Below are 25024 nucleotides of genomic sequence, written 5' to 3'. Positions count from 1 at the left end.
CTCGTTAGTCCAGCCAAAATATAACTCCATAATTCCGGCCTAGTTCGGCAAGGGTGGAAACTGGACTTTAATAGTCAGTTAACTCTCTTGCCTCGGGAAGGTGCATAAAACCCGAAATGAAATATTTTTTTTATGTTGATCCCACATATATCATATAATCATATTTAAGTTAATGATTAAAATAACAGAAAATATCGTACGTGCTTTATGAATCCAAAGTAGCTTCCCCCTTGAAAAAGTAGCTTCCCCCTTGAAAAAGCAGCTCGTTTTTAGGGATAATGACTATTACAATCGGTAAGTCGGCAAATATTGTACAATATGTTAATCTGTATACCAGTCCAAGATTATTTACGGTACACCTCACCAGTGAAACGTCAGATATAACGATATCGAATACGTGATGCGCATGCGTTCTACAAGCACGAGCAGCACGTGTTGCTCGTCTCGTCTGCGCGTCGTACAGGTGATCGCGGAATGTGAAGTACTCCACGCCACGTTGCTCTCCTCACATTCCTTGGAGATTCCCACAAAACGATAAACTAGGAGCTGGTCTTCATATAATGAATCTCTTTTTTTCCAGTTACAGTTATTCCGCGATGAGGGAAAGGCATTTTTCTGAACTATGAGGTGAGGTGAGGTGAAATGGGGTTTAACGTCGCGTCCAAGATTATTGCACTTATACAGCTACGTGCGTGCATGCACGTGTGTGTGTGTGTGTGTGTGTGTGTGTGTGTGTGTGTTTGTGACTGCTTGCCGGACTGGTGCCGATTTATAGTGGATACTGAGATACCATGCCGCAGTTTAACATGAATACCCCACTCAGACACAGTATACTGACTCCGAGCCGACCAGTCCCTGTTTTAGCCCTTTAATGCCGAGCGCCAGACAGGGTAACAACAAGTACCATCTTTAAACGTCTTTTGGTATGACGCGGTCGGGGATCGAACCCCGGACCTTCCGCTCTCCGCGCGGACGCTCTACCACTAGACCACGTAGGCGGTCTTCTAAAGTATGAGAATGGATTTGTTTTTATAATGAGTGAGTGAGTTTGGTTTTACGCGGCTTTTAGCAATATTCCAGCAATATCACGGCGGGGGACACCAGAAATGGGCTTCACACATTGTACCCATGTCGGGATTCGAACCCGGGTCTTTGGCGTGACGAGCGAACGCTTTAACCACTAGGCTACCCGACCGCCCCTGTTTTTATAATGCTTATTTTGAATGATGTATGTATCTATATACAGATAATGCTTTTTGAGTATATCCTTATTGCGTTGAAATTATTATCAAATAAAAAAAACTATGCCTCAATGTTAGCTTGATTGACGTCATAAGTGAATTGGTTCAATATTGAGTGAACAGACGTGCATTACATGGATTTGACTTCTTACATGGGTAGCTGTGTCATTCTACCGTGTTGGGCTTGTTGTTTAACGCCGCACTCAGCAATATTCCAGCTATATGACGGCGGTCTGTAAATAATCGAGCCTGGACCAGACAATCCAGTGATTGACATCATGAGCATCGATCCACGCAATTGGTATCGATGGCAGGCATCAACCAAGTCAGCGAGGCTGACCACCCGATCCCGTTAGTCGCCTGTTACGACACGCATAGTCACCTTTTACGGCAAGCATGCGTTGCTGAAGACATATTCCAACCCGGATCTTCACGGGTCCAGATCTGTTGGGAGATTATGTGACCCTGGGTTGTCAACTCACCGCATGATACGGATGTACCGTTGAATTCCCATGGTGTTTCTTCGTTCTCAGTATCAAAGCCATTGATGTCTCCAAAGTATCCTATCACGAAAAGACAATTATTATTATTAACACCTGTTGATATTGATATTTTTGAAAATATGATATATTACATCATGACATGTTTGGTTTAATAACCGTGTTTCAGATTACTTTGCGACATGAATCATGATGACGTATAATATTAAAACAATAATACAACTTGATTTGCATCTTCGCGAGGCAAGGGTTTTTAACTGACTTAAAAAGTCCAGTTTCCATCCCAGCCGAACTTGGCTGAAATTTCGTGGCTCGATCAAAGGGCCACAGGTGGATATTACCAGTTATGTCCCTTCTATGTCCTTCCTATTAGCCAATCAGATTCCACCTCTCATATCATTTGCATTTGCTTCAAACACAACAGCGGCGCCCAGTCAAGACGATATTATCAATTATAAAGATCTTTACTGTAATGAAACGGGCTTTACCTCGCAAAGTGCATCAAATCACTTAAGCACCCTGATTTAAAACATGAACAGATTGGGAAAATATGTTACGATGCCCAGTTGAAGGAACACATGTTCTGCATTATCATGCAATCGAACGAATTCGACACGGCAGATGCCATGTTGTTTATGAACCGGATGTGGATATCTTTCGGGATTTTGATTGGACTATGCATAGACTCGTTGGACCAGCCAATATATAACTCCATAATTCCAGCCTAGTTCGGCAATGGTGGAAACAGAACTCTTAAAGCCAGTTAACCCCATTGCCTGGGGGACCGCCTCCGTGGTCTAGTGGTCGAGCGTCCGCCCGGAGAGCGGAAGGTCCGGTGTTCGATCCAAAAGACGTTAAAAGATGGTACTTGTTGTTACCCTGTCTGGCGCTCGGCATTAAGGGGCTAAAACAAGGACTGGTCGGCTCGGAGTCAGTATACTGTGTCTGAGTGGGATATTCATGTTAAACTGCGGCATGGTATCTCAGTGAGCTAGCACTATAAATCGGCATCAGTCCGGACTAGTACAAGCAGCCACAAGTGCAATAATCTTGGACGCGACGTTAAACTCCATTTAACCTCACCTCCATTGCCTGGGGCAGATGTTCCAAATATCGAAAACTACAAAAGTATACAACCGAAAATAATGCATACTGAATTCATTTCGAAAAGCATTCAAAAATATCGATCGAGTCTAAATATCGAATTAATAACGAGATGCACTTGTACATGAAGAATATCAATAAGATTTTTTTATAACTGCTAATATCATACCGTGACCCTCTGCAACTGTATTAACAAATGATACAGCGTTTACGCATCGGGGCTTCTCAGTCGAGCCTCCATGCACTCAGCCAATTCTAGATCAATTTATTGATTATGTCGTAAACCTGACCGATCCATCTCGCGTCAGGTCCAAAGCTCATTAGCGTCTCGCCATCCTTCCTAGCTATAGGTCACAGTATCTAATTAATCACAAGGGCTCTGGCCACTTAAACGCTGACCGCAAGCTGGCGAGTGACCCACACCCCCAAGACAAGCGGACGCAGTGTCGCAAAACAAATTCCTTGCTGCTCGTCCCATGGGACATTGTAGCGTCGTGGACTGCTGTTGTCGTGAAAGTGGGACACAATACGGCTCCTTCAACAAGGTCTGAAAGTCGCGTTACTCAATAACATAGATGATGTTTAACTTGTGTTTCAATTAGAGATAATCTAACGCCATGTTTTGGAATGTTATCGTGCCGAGTCTTCATTTTGTAATCCGAACATGCAATCACTATTTAATGTAATATTAAACAGCCTGGGGTTGTGCACGCATTCAACTATGACGTGTTTTTTTATCAACACGCGATATCTATTATCCGCGTTTGTATTTAAGTGCCTGTTTCATTTCGGTGCAAACCGGTACATGTTCGCTCTGAAGGGGGAAATAAACAACCTCACACCGGAATTCGCATAAATTTCCTATGACGTCATAAAAAGGTCAAAGGTTATACATGTTTCGTCAAGGTCAGAATGTACACAGGGTCACAAACCTTTGAGCAGGGTTGTCATGGCGGGCGAGTGAGATATCTTTATCGGGGTCTTGCCGCCATACGTAGCTATGCTTGGGTCGGCGCCACACGACAGGAGAAGGCGGACAATTTCTACGTGGTCGTTTTCAACAGCATCGTGAATTGGTCTGAAGAAAAGAAATACGAATGTTTAATTTCTAACATTTTCCGATTGTGATACAGGCAATCTCAGGATCAACTTTAAAGCAATGCATAGAATCTTATCATATATGGCATTCTGATCTACTGTCGGTGTAACGGTTAAACATGTTCCATAATACCTCCAAACAAATACAAAGTATATCACCATCGGAAAACTTTCAAGGAATTTATTTTCAAAGGGCATTTAAGGTTTTTTTTGTAAGAAATATAGAGATGGATAGAAGTTTATATTCGGAAACATAGACTGAATGGCGACTCTCTCTCTCTCTCTCTCTCTCTCTCTCTCTCTCTCTCTCCGTGTGTGTATGTATGTGACTAAATATATATATTATTTGTATATGTATTTGATTCCAGGACACACTCCACAATTACCGCATTATCTGTATTAGACTATGTAACTTTATATACTAATCTATACTTATGCATATGTGTACATATATATACTACTGGAATCAAATACGCCTTGTGTATACAAAATTGGTAATCTTTTAAATCCGTCCCCGCGCACTGATAAATCAACTCAGCCTATGGTAAAACTGCATTTCCTTAAGTCGTAGAGAAGAACAGTTAAAGGCCTGACAACCCGATCCCGTTAGTCATCTCGTAAGACAAAAATGGGGCACTGAATACCAATTCAAAGGCCATCTAAATAGTTCTATTAGTTTCTCATCTCCAACCTCGACCAGTAAGTGAATGGGGAGGCGAAAATGATAAATCAAATAAAAAAAATCACATTTTAAAATCTAAAACGTTTGGTATCAATCTATAAATTGATTTATGACGTACATCGAGAAGCTTTCCCACGGAAACGAATTTTAAATAAACATAGCTGAAGAGTGATCAAGCTGACCTGAGTGTGCATTTGTAGTCGTATATTTATTTTCATAGCGACGTGGAGAATTGAAATACAGATTTTTTTTATTATACCAAACGGGGGGGGGCTGAAAATAATACGGACAACCGTAAAAGGCGACCATGCTTGTCGTAAGAGGCGACTAACGGGATCGGGTGGTCAGGCTCGCTGACTTGGTTTGAAGCATGTCATTGATCCCAATTGCGTGGATCGATGCTCATGATATCAGTCACTGGATTGTCTGGTCCAGACTCGATGATAGCTGGAATATTGTTGAGTGCGGCGCAAAAAGAACCCAAAACAACCAACCACTAGGGGAGGTGATGATGATGATGATGATTGAGAATTACGTGAAACAAAACCTTAATGGATTTCAAAAGAACTGCTGATACAACGTTATGTTTCAACTACCATTACCGTTATTACAAAAATGAATGAAATGCTATATATTCATTAAACTTGTAACGTAGACCTACATCGATGTGCGGAAACAGCGACGACGACTGAGATCCGCCAGATTACCATATGTTGGGGAATAGCTCTCTCCGCGCAACTCTAATCTGATTTTCTGTTTATAGAAGTTCCAGAAATAGATTCGTTCCTACTGCGATAACTACATACATACTAATGTAGAAATAAGATAAAACTACTAATAGAATGTCGGTGGGTAAGGGACCAGCTATTGGACATTATGAGGTGGGGCTGTGGGTGGGTGAAGTAGAGAGATCTGTTTTTAGTGTCATGTGATGTGAAAATATAGGCTAAAAGTAATTGGTGCGGTGACCAATGAGTGAGTGAGTCGGGTTTAACGCCGCTTTTAACATTATTCCAGTTTATCACGGGGTGTGATGCAGGTCTGAGACGTTTACCACTTCGGTGAAACCCACGAGCACGGGTATGGTGCTGACAAACCTAGAAACATCATCGGGGCGAACCGGGATTCGAACCCACAATCATAGCTTTCTGGCGTGCCCAAGGGACGCAACTCTGCACAGCGATTCGCGGCGCCTTAGACGACTGGGCCCCCCGTGCCCCCCGGAGACCAATGAAATGACGGCCCGAGCAAGACACTCCCAACCCTCCCCCTCCGTCATAAAATGTTCTGTCCCTCACATACAATTCGCAATTAAGAATTAACATTATTAATATCATCTTCTGAATGGCCGTGAAGTGAACTCAAAATTTTACAAACAAAATCAGTTTCTTTTACATAAATAGTATTTGACATAATCTCGAATGCTCAAAGTGTATGGAAACTTTTTATTTTCATTACATTCATTTCAGTAAGCCTACCCGGAAGCTCATAGACTTGGACCAGTCTCTCATTCAAAACTAAATGTTCTGACTATGGTTGAACAGGAGTCACTAGTTTCAATAGTGCACGTGACTATCACAGAATATGTTTCCACTGCAAATTTGACCATTAAATACATGTTGCTCAATATCTGTCTGCCACCTCGACCAAGAGAAAACTGTTAAAAACGAGTTCAATTTAAGTCTAGATGATTTGGTAAGTCAAGATTGCCTCAGCTCTAGGGGGGGGCGGTCGGGTAGCCTAGTGGTTAAAGCGTTGTCTCGTCATGCCGAAGACCCGGGTTCGATTCCCGACATGTGTACAATGTGTGAAGCCCATTTCTGGTGTCCCCCGCCGTGACATTGCTGGAATATTGCTAAAAGCGGCGTAAAACCATACTCACTCACTCACTCAGCTCTAGGAACTTCAGGATTTTTGAAGCTCCATTTGGATTGATTTATTTTTTGTACATTTATATTACGAAGTAAGATAACTTTATTTCTGGGATTAAATGTCTACATATCAGTGTACAAACGTATTTCTGTTAACCATGAACAGCCATTGACTTTGTCATTTGCCAACCAAGGCTCTTTCGGCAGAGTCTCAAGTGGACTTATTTCTGCTTCAAGGGTTGTGTTCGTAACGGGATGAGCCGAGATATCTCGTAATGAGTGCAATCTAGATAATCCCGTAGCTGATTTTCCCAAATTGCCCTTCAGGTATTGCATGGCAAAGTCAGAGCAATTACCCGAGTTTCGAGCCACTGACTCGATGGGAATTGTGTGTATATGCATGATCCGGCTGATTGTATGCCATCAATTATTTTACAGGTCGTCGCGACACCATATATCATGTACTTTGTGTACAAAAGCATTCACGTATAAAACTGAAAGCGGATGAAAGCGCTGTGAATCTTGGCAACCACAATCCTCGCTGACGTGATCGAACACAAACGATTCAGGAACAATTGTATCACACGTTCATGTTATTCATTGATATCCAATTACTGCTAATTCCTTACTGACGTTTAAAAAGACTGGTTTTAGATCATAAAATATTCGGTTAGAAACAAGCTAATGAGTTTCACAAAACCGAGCGCGGTGGAGAATTGTGAACGTTGCCACGTGAGCCCGCCATCAATTACACGTGAAAAGGTCAGCTGTCGGGCTAATCACGTGATCAAATCAATTTCAGTTAGAATGACAGCTGAGCGCTGATTTATGATAATAACAGACATGGGCAGCGTGCATGACTTTCACACCATGGCATGTGTTGGGGGCTTTGTGCGGGCAGACATCTAGGTCAGTAGGCCAAAATTAAGCTGACGTCATGCTTCGACACGCGCGTTCAGACACAAGTTCGACTGAAGAGATAATGTGACCTTGAAAGATATTGACGAGACATAAAAAAGAATCTCTTTGCATCCTAATGAATGATTGATTAATAATATTAACGAACCTGACATTCCTCGCTGTTCGGGCAATGCTCTTTTTTGTGTAAAATATTTATCATGTCGTTAGCTGTATTGATGAAGAAGTTGGCGAATGATTGAATCGATCAAATAAATCAATCGTCTCACATATCCCCTAGTGAGTGAGTGAGTGAGTGAGTGAGTTAGGTTTAACGCAGCTTTTAACAGTATTCCAGTTATATCACGGCGTGTCAGCTTAATGTGGGAGGAAAGCCCGAAGTGATGCAGGTCTCAGACGTTTACCACTTCGGTGAAACCTACGAGCACGGGTATGGTGCTGACAAACCTAGAAACACAAGTATTTGTCACAAAGTGACAAAATGTCCCCCGCCTGTATATACACCATAGTACCAAATATGAAGACAATCCTGCGATTAGTTCTTGAGATATCGCGGCAACACCGTTTTCCAACTCCAAAAGCAGATTTGCCTGCTGTGACCTTGAAAATGGGGTCAAGGTCACCAAAACCGACTGGTGTCTGCGGTGTCTGTATATACACCATAGTTCCAAATATGAAGACAATCCTGCGATTAGTTCTTGAGATATCGCGGCAACACCGTTTTCCAACTCCAAAAGCAGATTTGCCTGCTGTGACCTTGAAAATGGGGTCAAGGTCACCAAAACCGACTGGTGTCTGCGGAGTCTGTTTATACACCATAATTCCAAATATGAAGACAATCCAGTGTTTAGTTCTTGAGATATCGCGGCAACAAACAGGTGGGACGGACGGACGGACGTACGGACGTACAGACGTACGTACGGACGGTCGTGAATACTAAATCCCCCGCTTCGCGCTTTCGCGCGGCGGGGGACAATGATCGGGGCGAACCGGGATTCGAACCCACAATCATAGGTTTCTGGCATGCCTAAGGGACGCAACTCTGCACAGCGAATCACGGCGCCAAAGACGACTGGGCCACCCGTGACCCCATATCTGCTAGTGACAGAGACTAGGTGGTTGTTACAAAATACATAACTTTATACAGCCTGTTTAGCGAGTTAGCGTCGGTACAAAGAAAATTCAGTGTAGATTGTGAGTTGTGGTGAGGTGAGGTGAAATAGTTGGTTGGTTGGTTTGTTGTTTAACGCCGCACTCAGCAATATTCCAGCCGTATGACGGCGGTCTGTAAATAATCTGGTCTTGTGAGTAGAAATAGAGTTCGACGTCCCGTCCATATCACTGCACTTATATGGTGAGTGAGTAAGTTGGGTTGAACGCCGTTTTTAACAGTAATCCAGTTATATCACGGCGTGTCAGCTTGATGAGGGAGGAAAGCCTGAAGTGATGCAGGTCTCAGACGTTTACCACTTCGGTGAAACCCACGAGCACGGGTATGGTGCTGACACGCACTTATATGAATAGCGACCTCCATGCACGTGTGTGTGTGTGTGTGTGTGTGTGTGTGTGTGTGTGTGTGTGTGTGTGTGTGTGACTGTTTGTACTTGTCCGGACTTATGCCGATTTTATAGTGCTAGCCCTCTTAGATACATATACGTACAATATACTGTCTCCGACCTGTCCATGTTTTAGCCCCTTAATGCCGAGCGTCAGGCGGGTTAACAACAAGTACGATCTTTTACCGTCTTTTGGTATGACGTGGCCGGGGATTGAAGCCCCGACCTTCAGCTCTCCGGGCAGACGCTCTACCACTAGACCACGGAGGCGGTCATATTGTGAGTGAGCGAGTTGGTTCTAACTCCGCTTTGAACAGAAGTATTTTTTATAACTGCGTTAACACCTTAATGGGACAGGAAAGCCAGGCTTGGTGTAGGTCTAAGACATTTATCACTTTAGTGAAACCCACGAGCACGACTTGAATCATAATAAGGGCGAACCGGGATTCGAACCCACAATAATAGGCTTCTTGACTGCCCAAGAAACGCAACTCTGCACAGCGAATTGCGGGGCCTGAGACGACGGGGCCACGCGTGCCCCAAAAGTACGTTGCATATCTCGTATGAATTCATAATATAACGTGGTTGCCTCCGTGAATATCAAAACACAATTTTAATTTATCGTCGAGTTCACCGGAATGATAATCACTGAATGCTGTTTACGGAATATCATTGGAATGCGAGCCTGCGTTGTGAAGCTATCATAGGAGTCGGCCAAACAATCAAATTATAAAACAGACCATAGCGTGGGTTTGTCGATAGGAGTACGCTGCAACGGGCCACGAAAGGCTATCGAATTACCAGCAAGCATGAGCTGGGGTCACTTGTGGCATACCGCCGACATGTTGTGTGTGTGTGCTCCGTCAGCTGAGCTAGCGTGTTGTCATATAAAATATTTGGCTAGAATGTTGTAAGATCTTTCTTAAAGTGCATCTGCATTTCATGACGTACGCAAACCGGTTGGGTCGGTTTAAAAATACAACACGTGAAAGCTCGTTCGTGTACGGCTTAACAAGATGGTGAACATATTGTTCAAGTCCGGTTGCAGTCAAACAATGACACGTTCTCAAGAAAAGTTGAAAAACAACATAATGTCATTTTAAGCGTTAATACTTTCAGACAAATGGTTACTGATAGAAAATTTGATTAGATTAAACACACCAACCGAGGCAGGATTCAGAAAAAAAGACACCATTAATCACCGCATTTGCTCCACGCATGCATTAAATACAAGCTTTCATTAATCGAAGCGACACCTAGTGGTGAAGATGTCACTTTCACGAAAACAAATCCCTATTACTGTATTGATCCAGCTTGATATGCCTTGCGGAGCTATTATTTTGGGACGTAGAGTTTTGTTTTCCTACGAACGTGTCATGCTAAATGAGAATTGCACTCGGGGCTATTATTATTAATAAATCATATTCATTTATACTTCACTGCATAGAAACTCACGTATTTTAGTGCCAAACGTATTACAACGGAAATTCGCAATTTTTCGTTTCATCAACTCGCTCATACAAAACCGTTTCTCGTCTTGACGCATAGACTTGCCTAAATCTCTAAGGAAATAATTCATAGTTTAAATAAAAAGTTCTAGATTATATATTATAATAAGAGCAAGTTGTCCCCAGAAAAGACTGGCGTCCTATCTAGACTTGCTTATTATAAGGATAAGATTACTGTACGCCCTTGGACTTATCATTGAGTACAGTCTTGGCGCAAGGCTGCGTGATGCAGTACGCACATTGATTAAGTGATTCTCTGAAAAGGTACTTGACCTTTGACATCATTAACGTTAACCTTGGCCCCGTTCTGAATATCACACAGCCGCCACGTTAATCTTGCACCAAGCAGGACGTATTGTTGTGTTATTATATGTGGTCTATATATGCAGCAACTTAAAGAGGGAATGGTTACGTGAAGGAGACTGAATGCGCGCAGTAGGACCCGATCAGACAGGCGCGATGTGACAAAGAATATCGAATTATGATATTATCTAATTTCATAATCTGTTACATCTGGCCCGGGTGTTTTGACAACGTGAATCGATAAATGCGTTTGGTTTTGCTGGGCATAGAGTGTGTGTGTGTGTGTGTGTGTGTGTGGGGGGGGGGGGGGGGGGGGGGGGGGGGGGCCTTAGGGAGGGGATGATAGTACCAAATGCTTATCTCACCAGCAATGGAGACATAAAACTTTTTCTCTAATTCGCTTCATGTACTCCAGTTCAATAATTGTTCACAGAATTCGAATTCCATATGTTTGTTTGTACTATATTGTCATTAACAGGTCCTTGGAGCTGGCAGATGAAAATAGTTCGTCCTACTTGTTGTTGATCAGCGTTTGTGAATAGTGTCTGAATCCATCAAACCAATGATTGACATAATGAGCATCGCCCCATTACGTCGGGTTAGGCAGTCAACCGAGACACCGAGACTGCTCTCCCGACCCATTATGTTACACATAAGGACAAACCTATCTTGCTTGAGACCCACTAAAACAAGAATTCCCGCAGGCTCCGTCTATCGAGCATAACTGGAATAGGTTTCTCTGACGTAAGGTACAGTGGGTCGTAATGTGGCTAAAGCGTTCGCTCTTCACACCGAAGATCCAGGTTCGATTCCCCACATGGGTACTATGTGTGAAGCCAATTTCTGGGGTCCCCGCCGTGATACTGCTGGAATATTGCTAAAAGCAGCGTAAAATACAACTCCTTCATTCATTGACGTAAACCAACATCCACACAAACTCCGATTCGAACCAAAATGTCCAAAATTAAACCCCAAGGTATTTCTTCCCGCTGTCCCTTGGCCTATGTGTTTAAAAACGACACAATAAACGCGAATACGAATGCATTGAGCTGAGGTGAAATGGGGTTTAACGTCGCCTCCAAGATTATTGCACTTATATAGCGACGAGCATGTACGTGTGTGTGTGTGTGTGTGGCTGCTTGTACAAGTCCAGACTGATTCCGATTTATAGCGCCAGCTCACTGAGATGCCATGCCGCAGTTTAACATGAATACCCTACTCAGACACAGTATACTGACTCCGAGCCGACCAGTCTTTTAACGGTATGACGCGGCCGGGGATCGAGCCCCGGACCTTCCGCTCTTCGGGCGGACGCTCTACCACTAGACCACGGAGGCGGTCACGAATGTAGCGTTGGCTACACCGGAATGGCATATGTAGAAAACAAACAACTCGGCGGAAAGTCGATACCGTGTTTACCTACACGGCTCCCGTCCTCTGTGTGCCGTGTAATCATATACGCAGTTACACAGTCGAAGGCTGACACAAGCGATAGCAATATGTATCTTCAAATACGCGTAAACATGTCGAAATCATCCCCCCACTCTGTTGTAAACACTGAATCGGGGAGAGGCTGGCGACAACGAGCCAATGCAGTCGAGGCAACATGTAGATAAATGCATCAGGTAGGCGTGTACGCGGGAGAAGGCTATGACATGAATGTTTTTTGTTGTATTTAATACATAACGTGTATTTCATGTTCGACTGCACACGCGTCAAGTTCCAATAAATCAAGCTGCCAAGATGACATTGCGAGAACCACTCTATGCGCCTTCTCCTGGCTCTTACTTATCTATACATCAAAAGGTAATGGCGGCGGGAAAGCCTTCTTAGAAGAATGAGCACATTCATTATCCGCTGGTATTTTGCGCGCGGTGAAAAAAATCCATCTCCAGTCGGAATGCTTTAAAACATATTTTGAAAACGGTAATTGATTGATGTGAGCAAGATCTGGCATGTCTCGAGATATGGTTGCCCGCTTTCACATATATTTGATAAAACATCAACAATTCTTTTAGGTTTAGCTCGCAACGCGAAACGATTTAAGTTCTGAAATATTTAGGTTACGCTGACTTCGAAAAAAAAATCCCTTATCTTTACAAATGACCCGGTTGTTGCGAGATTAAAATGTAATGTACTCGATGACCCAGGATACGCTAAGCCATGCCGACTGACAATGGGCTATGGGAATGCGATGTACTTGTCGCTAGGGGCTTGCTTGTGTGCAGAACGACTATCGCGTATATTCTATGCTGATGTGAAGTAGGTTTCAACGACGAGCTTGTTCAACAGACTCACCGCCATGTTTACCTGATCCTAACTTAGGCTGAGCACGGATCGGTACGCGTGCGGAATATACTGTTGTTATACATTTGTAATCACCATTCAGTTGACAAAAATCTGATGTCATATTGATGAGGAAGGCGATTATTCATTGGAATATCAGTATGCATTACACAATCTGTCCAGATTTGCAAGATATCTCGAATTTCATATCTTGGGTGGATGATAAAAGCATATCTTATTTATGACATGAATGTGCCTGTTTAAAGGTGACGCTACACAGAAACTACCTTGAATCAAACTGAGGTAAACATCGCAGCGCGTCCTGTGTGCAGATTAGGGAAATCAATGTACAGTAAACTACGGTTATAACGAACACGCTTAACTTTTTAGTCCCGACTATTTGCTGTAGTTATGCTGTATATATGCTCATAACGAACTACGGTTTTAACGAACTAAAAATAGTAGTCCCTTTGAGTTCGTTGTAACCGTAGTTTACTGTACACACGAAGCAATGACGTCATAAATGTTTGTTAATGAGAGTTTGTACAGCCACATTATAAACAGGGGTGAGTCTTCTTTGATTGAAACGTGTCATTGGGGAGTGTAACCTGTCTTTTATTTAAGGACAACGGTACTCATTTCTACTTCGGGTGCGTAGGATGTAGTGACGTTCTTCCCCAAACCTGGTGACGTTTACACATGAAGTGATGACGTTCCTCACCTGATACCATCCTGAGAACAGCAATTGACGTCGGCACCATGTTCTATGAGATGACGTGCGACGTTGATGTTGCCCTTCACGCAACTCTCGTGCAGTGAGGTGTATCCCGCATTGTCTCGCGCGTTTACTTGGACTGTGTGCGTACGTATGCAGTACAAGGCCACGTCCTAAAACAAGGGGAGACAACTGTAACACAAACAGTACACAAACAAATCGGCTTCTAAACCAGTATAACTTTTAATTTATATAAATACTTTATTCTGCACGCACATAATGAGTTCATGTGTATTCATTGCCTTATATCGATACGATCCTTTATCATCAAGTAATATGTTAATAATGTGCAAATATTAATGACTAATATCACGAAAATGACACAGCTGGCGTTTATGCTTTTTCATGTAGCAGACGTTTAGCTTATGCTAATGTAACAAAATAGCTAATTTAAAAATATAATTGATCAATGTGAACACATTCCTTCGCGAAAAAGCATCGGAGCTGTATATCTAAATTTAATATGAAACCATTAGAATATATCGTCTAGCCGCTCTGATCGGAAATACCACATCGACTTAAACTTGTAACTCCACGCATAACATATCAATATGTAGACACTGAGATGTGGTATTTTAGATTATCTACGGTACATGGCACGGTAGTATTTTATCCCCCAGCTTACTTTGGGAAGGGTACGTCCATTAATTCTTCGTGGCATTAAGTAGGATGACCGATTTATAAGACAGGCCTTCCACGGAAAACATATTAATTTACGTAATCTAAACTTAGGTAATCTCGGCATGCATGCGTCAGGACGGTTGCTATGACAACATCGGGCGAGGGGTCACGCCTGGCGAGCGAGCTGCCTCAAGCCTTGATTTCCGGCCGTGCTGACTAATGCGTTCAGGGGAGGGGGAGACAAGGGGAGGGGGGTCACAGTAGGTGGGGTGCGAATAGAAAGCGGGGTGTGAAGAGATGGGCACAGTTTAGACGAAATCTGTGAAAATCAGCAGATCATTTCAGCAACGGCTGTTTGTACTCTCCATTTTTATGAATTCAAAACCTCCCCGCTGCAGCTATGATTGTATTATTCGCGTGTCTTGACATTCTCAAATTTCAATCTGGCCTCGAGCGTTGCCTGCATTCTTGCTAAATTTGAAAGTCTGTTTTACATTGAATGAAACCGAGCTTATTCAAAAGTTGTAACCGAATCATTTAGGGAGCGACGTTTCTTCCTTCCTTCTAAATGTTCACTATATCACCGATATAACGACGTCAATATCTGCAACGTACCAGCTTAGGGGTCGCTGCAAAGGCTGTTTTAAATTATAGTTAATCACGACGTGGTGATTTTACCGATATATTTGCTTATTGTGTAAAAACGATGTGCTATATGTGTGTATATGCGTATATATACACACAGAGAGGGTCACAAATCCAAAGTATGTGTGTGCGTGCGTGCGTGCGTGCGTGCGTGCGTGCATGCGTATGTATGCATTCGTAATCCATGTTACGTGTACGTGACAAAGCGAGTCCCCTCTAAAACCTGTAACGCCCGCTCTCTCAATCCTTCACAATCCACCTGACTTCTCTCATAGCCGATGGTATTTATGTCACAACGGCCGCTTGACTAAACACCGCACCCAAAATAAACAAGTCGTCCTACTTTTTAGCGTTCAACAAAGTTCGCGGTGACATCATTCGCGGCTTGGTGTCCCGCCCGACGTCACGTACGGCTGTTGGGGAGATACACGGGTAAACAAACAGTCGCACAAAAACATCCCGTGTGTGCGGGGGTGGGGGGCAATCAGTCTCCGCGCGCCGGAGGGAAGGGGGAGATTGTTTACCTGGTAAAACAAGTACCATGCTCCCCACAAACGTTCACTGCCCCTTTTGCCTTACGAGTGAGTGAATAGGACACACGGGCGTTACAGCTGTCACACGATCCCTTGCAGGTACAACATCCACGTTGGCCTGTCTCCTTCGTTATATGATAACCACGGCTGCCGGAAATGTTGATTGGGTGGACACACTGACTGCTCATTACGTCATGTACGAATTGGGATGACAGAAAACGCGCCCGGATCACAATCAGGCGATATTCTTGTACAACGTTGCCAGTTCCGAATCTAGACCTGTCAGGTAATCCAGTGGTTGATCCACGCAATCGGGGCACGATGACGTACAGTGTGTCATATCAAACATTGTGTCCACTCGATCCTCATGTGCCGTTACTACAACAACCATGAAGACATTGCGCCCGGTATATACACATCGATAGCCACACGTCCATTCATTGTGACCTCCCGATCATCACAAGCAGTTATGACGACAGTCAAGAATGCACATTCCGCAGTAAATACACACCCACTATTCTACATTGTGATCAGACCCGTGATGATTCCGGGGTAGAATATGTCTTCAGCAACCCATTCTTGCCGTAAAAGGCGACTATGCTTGTCGTAAAAGGCGACTAACGGGATCGGGTCGTCAGGCTCGCTGACTTGGTTGATACATGTCATCGATCCCAATTGCGTGGATCGATGCTTATGATGTCAATCACTGGATTGTCTGGTCCTGATTCGATTATTTTACAGACCGCCGTCACATAGCTGGAATATTGCTGAGTAAGGCGTTAAACAACAAACAAAACAAATAACATTGTGATCATCCGATCAACCTGTCACGGCAGAACAGAAGCCAACCGTTCGATTTTGCGTGTGAACCGTTTTGAATTAAAAAAACAACGTTTTATACGCATGAGAGATATCGTTGTGTATCTAATCAATATATGGTCAGAATTTTGCATCACATTGTTGGAAAATATGCCTTCGGGGCGCCGCCACCACGTTCATACCCATTGTATCGATTTATTTTAATGGAACTGCCACGGAAGTTGCTTAAGATAAAGACGATACCACACGCGTTCCTTAATCTGCCTTCGAGACATAATGTTCAGCCACTTACGTATCGGCGTGTCTTAAAATGGCCACACTGGGTCAATGCTTACATGTAATAAAATATCCCATACATAACACAACCTCACGGCAAATATGTTCAAGGTGTGACTCGTGCGTGTCGTCAGAATACAGAGTTTATTCAGATATCGTGACAAAATGACTAGCACATTTTTTTAAAGCCCTTAACTATCACATCTAATCAGAAATATCCAGATTTATTAGATTAGTAGTTTTTCGCAATTTACGACTTGCATTGAATTGTAACGATTTGACATAGTAATTAATTAAATAAATAAATAAATAAATAAATAAATAAATAAATAAATAAATAAATAAGTAAATAAATAAATAAATAAATAAATAAGGTTGTTTGTTGTTTGTTGGTTGGTCACACATTGGTATCAGCCACATACTCACGATCTATCACGTGGAGTGAGTGAGTATGGTTTTACGCCGCTTTTATCAATATTCCAGCAATATCACGATGGGAGACTCCAGAAATGGGCTCCACACATTGTACCCATGTGGGGAATCGAACCCGGGCCTTCTACGTGACGAGCGAACGCTTTAATCACCAGGCTACCCATTCGCCCCCTGTCACGTGGACGCCTTAGGGCGATGGGATCAAAGAATTGTGTTATTATGGTTCGCACTGAACAATGTGTCAGATAAATCACAGCATATCAGCTTAAAATAACAAGAAAAATGCAAAACGAAGCAGGTCGAAAACGTTTACCATTTTGATGGTACCTACTGGCATGGTCCTGACAGAGAAACATAATTTGGGATTCGAACCCACTATCACCGGTTTCTGCTGCGCACAAAAGACCCATTTGTCACAGCGAATTGCCCAACAGAGCCCCCAGGGGGGTGTCCACGATAGGACATGTTTGTTGCGTTGTACGATCATTATGGCGAACCAAGTCCCTATTTTGTCGCCCTCAAGGCATTCCATCATTATAAATGATATAACTGTTTTTCAGTTATCGCACATACACGTGTGTCTGTTGCTGAGCATGTATTACTGTTAATTATTACTTTAATCGTTGTCCTGGCCTTGACGCGCAACATGATCCCTCCCATCATCCTAACGGTAAGTTTGGACTGGGAGCCCGTCAACAGATGGAAATCCCGATTGAATTGGTGTTGCGCAATGATGGCACCTGGCTGTTGAATTGTAGAGTTGTAACCGGCTCCCCAACGTCGTTATTGATTTGTCATGGAAATTATAAATGCAATGGCGCTGGTGTTATCGTTGCTTTCTTCCCGGTCAATACCGATCAAACGGCACGTGTTTTATGCAGTTACAGAGAATATGAAGGGCGGAGGATCGTTACGTCACTAAGTAAACGTCAGTCGAAATAAGTGTGACATCAGGAGTTACATCGTTACATTCGAAATACATTGTAAGTGTCTCACAGTCGAAACTAGTGTGTTTCAGTCGAAAATTAGTGTTTTAAGTCGAAATTAGTGTGTTACAGCCGAAGTGAGTGTGTTACATTCGAAATAAGTGTCACAGTCGAAATTAGTGGGTTTCAGTCGAACATTAGTGTGTTGAGTCGAAGTTAGTGTGTTACAGTCGGAATAAGTGTGTTACAGTCAAAGTAAGGGTGTAACAGTCGGAATAAGTGTCTCACAGTCCAAGTGTGTTACAGTCGGAATAAGTGTATTACAGTCGAAATAAGTGTGTTACAGTCAAAGGAAGTGTGTTACAGTTGAAATGAGTGTGTCACAGTCGAAGTAGGTATGTTACAGTCGGAATAAGTGTATTACAGTCAAAGTAAGTGTGTTACAGTCGAAATAAGTGTATTACAGTCGAAGTAGGTGTGTACCAGTAGGAATAAGTGTGTTACAGTCGGAATAAGTGTGTTACAGTCGAACTAAGTGTGTTACAATCGGAATAAGTGTATTACAGTCGAAGTAGGTGTGTACCAGTCGGAATAAGTGTGTTACAGTCGGAATAAGTGTGTTACAGTCGGAATAAGTGTGTTACAGTCAAAGTAAGCGTGTCACAGTCACAGTCCAAGTAAGTGTGTCACAGTCGGGATAAATGTGCTACGGTCGAAGTAAGTGTGTTACAGTCGAAGTAACTATGTCATATTCAAAATAAGTGCGCCACACTCTAAGTTTGTCCCAATCTATAAACACATAAGGGAACGTCGATGAAGCTTATGTCATGTTTGAAACGGATCTAACACGTAATGTCAGTGACGTATGCTTACATGGAAGTAGGTGAGTGAATGAGTATGGTTTTACGCCACTTTTAGCAATATTCCAGCAATATCACAGCTTCACACATTGTACCCATGGCGTCCTTGGCGTGACGAGCGTAAGCTTTTTCCCACCGCCCCTACTTACATGAGAAAAAAGCTAACAATCAAGTCTTTTTAAAAAAATTTAAGTCGTTGTTTTTGAAAAAAGACATTTTGCTTAGCTTGACTATGAGAAAGAGGTTCTTAAAACGTCATTATAATCCAAACGTCATTATAATCATGAGTTATCTCGAGTTAAGCGTAGTTCTAGCTAAGCGGAGTACCGATATCAGACCGAAGTGTCGATACATATTAGGATCACAGAGAAACATCGTATTAAACAATAAATCGAGATAATGATGTTCGAGTTAACCAGATCTCGTGATAATTGTACGTGAATTTCAACCACCTTTAATGGTCATGGATTTTTTCAACATGAGGTTTTAGGTACTGAGGGAAAGATGGCGATTCAATTCGCCGCGGGATATCATTGTCTGCGCGCAAAATAAATGGAATTAAGTTATTATTCAGCATCCGTTTTATGTGTCGCACCTAGTATAATTTTCGTAACGACCTATCCTAAGCACAAGTAACAAATACCGGAATACGATATAAAACGAACATGGAGTTACAGCAGCACATGCAATTCATTGCTTATTCACTTTTGTCCTCCAAAAAATGCACGTTACATTACGCTTTCAACATAAGCGACCACGCATACACAATATCGCAGTATGATTCACACACATACATTGTATGCCACATCCTTTGCACGTGCTGCCGTTGTAATAATTTCCAGTGTAGCGTGACATCTGTTGGTAAACTATACTGAATATATATATATGTTCAACATGCGCTGCCGTTCTGCACATTAGGCTGCGTGGGATATTGATTGTACCGGCGCTCCTTCTGCCATATTAATTGAATCCTTCGCACGATCGGTGTGACCTACTTTGAGGGCATTCGTGCAGCGTGTATTGATTAGTGTGTTGTCATTAGCAGATCACGTGACCTGCTTGAGATAAGCTCGTGAAGACTGAACGGCACATTTGACACCTGTCGATATTCTTCGTGTTGTGTTAATTTCGTGTTTCATAATTACGTCGTTGGATATTTGCATGCATATACCATTTCCTGACAACGCGTGAGGAATACATTATCCACGTCCAAACAATAATTTCTGTCCTGAAGAACTAAAATAGTATGTGGTGTTTGCGAAACACCATCTGCATATGCTTCATGTGATTAAATCGACCTGCATTTGTTTGCAGTGAAACCTTTTGGGCCAAGACCTCGATAATCCGGAAATCTCAACATTCGGACTGCGGAGGCAGATAAGATTTGTGAAAGTGCTCTGTACTCGTGTTTTCTTGTTTAACGCCGCACTCAGGAGTATTCTAGCTGTATAACGGCGGTCTGTAAATAATCAAGTCTGGACCAGACAATTCAGTGACTAACATCACGAGCATCGATCCACGTAATTGGGATACGATGACATCAGCCAAGTCAGAAAGCCTGACCACCCGATCCCGTTAGTCGCCACTTACGACAAGCATGGATTCTGTACACATGATTTTACCTTACTTTTTACTCGTCAATACGGACATTTGTTCATCCGGACGATTTCAGCGATGATGTTTCTGTTTGGTTTAGCGGGGTTTCATTCATCAAAAAAATTTAATGTGATGGAGATTTATATGCGCCAGAAAGACATATTCCGGAATAATCACGTAGGTTTTTAAACCAATCCTCTGTATTCCGACCCATTTGTGTTATAGACAATACAATGTGTTTAATAATCACAACTCTCTTAGGTTTGGGCTGCTTAATTCAAATTAACAATGCGTAGAGTAAAAAAAACCCGTGACAATCGTTTAACCTAGGTGTCCTATTTCTGCATAGAACGCTCTATCATTGTCCCTGACTAGGTTTATTCACGTCGCTATTCAAACTCACAAGACCGTCACTGCAGATATGGCTGGGAGAGGCTTTGAAGCGTTACCACTGACAATGGAGCACCGGACGAAAACATGCCATCGCGACTGACGAGGTGGTCGCTACGTTTTGTTGTTTGTCGTATTCATAGCAAATATAGGTCAACAGAAAACGGTAACAGGTATCACGTGACTTCCTTTTGAATGACTAATAGGATTTTTTTATCTGAAGCTTAATGCGGTGAATGCGTGTGGTGAAAAGGACGTTTGATCCAGGTTAAAACGACACAGCAGGCCCATGTTCATATTTAATAAAACAGATCTGCGAAAATGGGTTTATTTTGTTTTTAGAGTTTATTTATATTAAATATTGCACATATTAAAAAGTGCAGAGACTTCCGGTACAATAGCAAATTATCGCGACGGAACGATAAATACGAGCTTTTTTCAACGATAGATGAATCTCCGGTGCATATCAGCCGATGTCGCATCTCCCACTCACGCGAAGGTGTACGCTCAACTGTAATCTATTTCATGCTGATGGTGTGACCTAGATGTATATTTCATTATACAAATGGGTCTGTTATCACGAGACATGAAGTCAACGGACACATATCGGTATCCCGTTTCAAGCAATGTTCACTTTTATCGTCGTTTTATCATACAAAATTGATAATCGCTCAATTTCATGTGTTGTCTAGTAACTCAGGCCTTCCTCGCGGTCGGCCAGCGCGTGTCATCGACGCCACCAGTCATGAAGCAGAGGGCTATATATATTCTGACCTTGCCATTGGCATGTGAAACGTTTAGCATTTATGTTAAGGAAGGCGTTATTCAAGCTGTCTGTAGATATGCGCAATAAAATGCCCATAAACCGTCGACACATGTCAAACGGTCTGAAGCCTGCAGACGTGCCACTCGTTTCTAGCAGTATAATGTACCGTTATTCAGAAAATCGAAAACATTTTCAACACATATGGCGACAGCGTATCTCAACTACCGCTACACAGGGGCCATTGTTGTGGTGGGGTGTAGATGTAATAGTCACCTGTACCCTTAATATGAAACCTTAAAAAATGGCATACAGTAAAGTACGGTTATAACGAACACGCTTATAACGAACTGACGGATATAACGAACTTACTTTATTGGTCCCGACTATTGGCTGTAGTTATGCTGTATATATGCTTATAACGAACTACGGTTATAACGAACTAAAATAAGTAGACTCTTTGAGTTCGTTATAACCGTACTTTACTGTACTTAACCGTGTACGCTTTCATGTTGTTTGTTTGTTTGTTGTTTAGCGCAGCACTCCAAAATATTCTAGCTGTATAACGGCGGTCTGTAAATAATCGAGTCTGGACAAGACAATCCAGTGATTGATATCATGAGCATCGATCTACGCCATTGGGATACGATGACATGCATCAACCAAGTCAGCAAGCCTGACCACCCGATCCCGTTAGTCGCCTCTTACGACAAGCATAATCGCCTCTTATAACAAACGTGGGGTGCTGAAGACCTATTCTAACCCGGATATTCAGGGTTCATGTGGCAGTGGTCAGGTTACACGTTGCAGTGTAACAATGAACACAAAGAACACGGATGAAACGCTCATCATGCACTTTATAGCTTCAGATGACTGATATTTGGTCGCAACAATCACGGTTAATGTCCACATTGTGCTGGTCAGAGGATAGCATTCTACATTAACTCTGCCTTATCCGTTGTCGGTTACGAAAATACAGCTACACGTTTTGGAGCTCACCTTACACTTAAAATTATATCAAATAACGATCCTCCAAGTCATAAAGTGGTCATTCATTAAACCAAATAAGATTTCCCACAAGTTACAACTTTACTGAATGTAAATATATACAATTCCACAGCAGACTAAATGTCATATAGTAATTGCTATTGTGCAATTGGAATATACGGGAAATCGACAATTGTAACTCAAGTCATGTGGTGACGTCCTTTGTGTAATTTCCTCTGTTTTGTTATCCGACATGATCACAACATCCAGGAGGCTGGATATTTATACCCCAGAGTCATCTACAGTGATCAGACTATCATTCTACTGATTGTACACATGTGTGGCTCGTCCTACGTAAATCTACTGGTACAGTGTAGTGTGTCAGCTAAAAGTGTACCAACGGTAAACCTGTAATCAGTGTCTTATGTACATGGACATGTGTACGTGTCGACGTACACTATCCTTTGCACCGAGTCACTCGTGAGTGATATTCTGATTTAACTCTGGCGTTATCTAAATGTTGGGGGCTTGGCTTTGTGCCAACACGCTATCGTAGGCTTAATAGGTTATCTGGAATGTCATAATTCCTGGTACTAGCGAGCAAGGAAAACGTTATCGAGAGAAAAGTGTGACCAACTGCGTACGTTAATTGTTACTATCAGTCTCCTTTAGTTTTTAACTCCTCTCAAACTGAAAATATATTTTCAAATTTGAGTCTTTTTATTCAACACGTGGTCATAATAGATCATACGTAACTTATGTTTTTGTAAGTGGTGAATAACACGGATAGGGTGCTTTGGCTAAAGACGTGTCATCGTGCCCCGACGACTCGGATCGATGACGTGGTTCGATGTTCATGTTTTCAATCAGCGGTTTGCCTTGGTCAGACTAAGCTATTTACATGTGGAGGTATTTTAGCCGAACGTTCTCTGACTCGTTTTCTTCACTCTTAGTGTTGGGAATGCAGTATATATAGATATATTCACAAACCTCATATCCCAAGCGGGCTGCGCGGTGTAACAGAGTCTCGCCGGAATTCTTGTTGATCGCCAATTTCTTCATTTCCGGCGGAATAGGATACGACATCACACTTCCGTTTCCATCGTCGGACTGAACAAGATACATTGTCGATTCCTCGTCATCGCCAAAATGCTGTAACATGAGTTTGAGGTGAAGTCAGGTGAGGTGAGGTGAGGTGAGGTTGGTTGAGGTGAAATGAGGTTTAACTTTGCGTTAAAGATTATTGCACCATATAGCACCTATGTATGTGTGTCTGTGTGTGAGTGTCTGTGGCTGCTTGTACTAGTCCAGGCCAATGCCGGTTTAAAAGTGCTTGCCCACTGAGATACCATGCCGCAGTTTAACACGGATACCCCACTCAGACACAGTACACTGACTCGTAGCCGACCAGTCCTTGCTGTATCTCCTTGGTGTCAAACGTCAGGCAGGGTAACAACAATTACCATCTTTTCACGTCTTTTTGGTGTGACGCGACCGGGGATCGAACCAAGTGTGAATATTAGTTTCATTTGATTAAAAAGTACATGTAATGCGGAAGCATTTTGAGTTGGGACCGGTGTGAAAAAAGGACTTACTGCGAAAGAATCGTCCAACAGATCTCCTTCTGATCCTAGGTCCTGCCTCAAGAACTGTTCGAACTGACTTTGAAATTTGCCTTTGTTCTTCATCTTCCCGCGGGGTCTAGCTTTGCCTCGCGGCGGCTTCGGCGACTGACGTTCACATTCAGGGCCAATGAATTCTTGCGCATGTCTCGTACGACGGCCTCTCGTGGGCAGGGTATCTTGTCCACTTCTGTAATACAGTTTCATCATCAGACCACCCTTACTTCGACCAACGGCCTGACGTTGACTCGACTTCGAGATTTCCCAGCATCCATCAGTGTCGTCGTCATCTTCGTCGTCATACTCCTCGTCTTCCGGATATGACGCATCTTGTCTAGTCACTCTGCGCAGGCGCGCCCGTCGCTTGGCTCGGTTCAACGCCCTTCGAGATTCATCCTTCCGGAGCTCCTTCTCATACGCGGCATTTCTGTTGTATTGCGTGACACGTCTCCTGCCTGGAACATACAATAATAAATACAAGTAATACAACCATTTCAAATTTCACGATAATATAAAAAACAAAATATCCTGATAAAATGTTGTTTTGAAAAATATTGCACATGACATATTTTTTACAATGACCAAGTAGCTAATACCTGTGTAACAAAACTTGAAATTAAAAAAAAATGAATTGATTTTTCTCAATGTGAAACAACATCGAATGGGGGTCACACACACATTACCACTTAATACCAATACACCTTGGCATGCA

At 42.7% G+C, this 25024-nt stretch overlaps 1 protein-coding gene across 8 annotated transcripts in view; it reads right to left on the bottom strand.

The window, feature by feature from the left end:
* Window positions 1-25024, bottom strand: part of LOC139448276 (uncharacterized) — a 54214-nt gene that overhangs the window by 8441 nt on the left and 20749 nt on the right. For all 8 annotated transcript variants that reach the window (XM_071229817.1, XM_071229816.1, XM_071229811.1 and 5 more), the window contains 5 exons: window positions 24286-24767; window positions 23681-23842; window positions 13789-13955; window positions 3778-3923; window positions 1724-1804 (listed from right to left, as the gene is read on the bottom strand). In XM_071229817.1, coding sequence (XP_071085918.1) covers window positions 1724-1804; window positions 3778-3923; window positions 13789-13955; window positions 23681-23842; window positions 24286-24767 — 1038 coding nt within the window. The remainder of the gene's footprint in view (window positions 1-1723; window positions 1805-3777; window positions 3924-13788; window positions 13956-23680; window positions 23843-24285; window positions 24768-25024) is intronic.

This window comes from Haliotis cracherodii, unplaced genomic scaffold (genome assembly GCF_022045235.1).
Source record: "Haliotis cracherodii isolate W230 unplaced genomic scaffold, xgHalCrac1.p SCAF_7, whole genome shotgun sequence".
Classification (NCBI taxonomy): domain Eukaryota; kingdom Metazoa; phylum Mollusca; class Gastropoda; order Lepetellida; family Haliotidae; genus Haliotis; species Haliotis cracherodii.
This window is presented reverse-complemented; position numbering and strand designations above follow the sequence as displayed.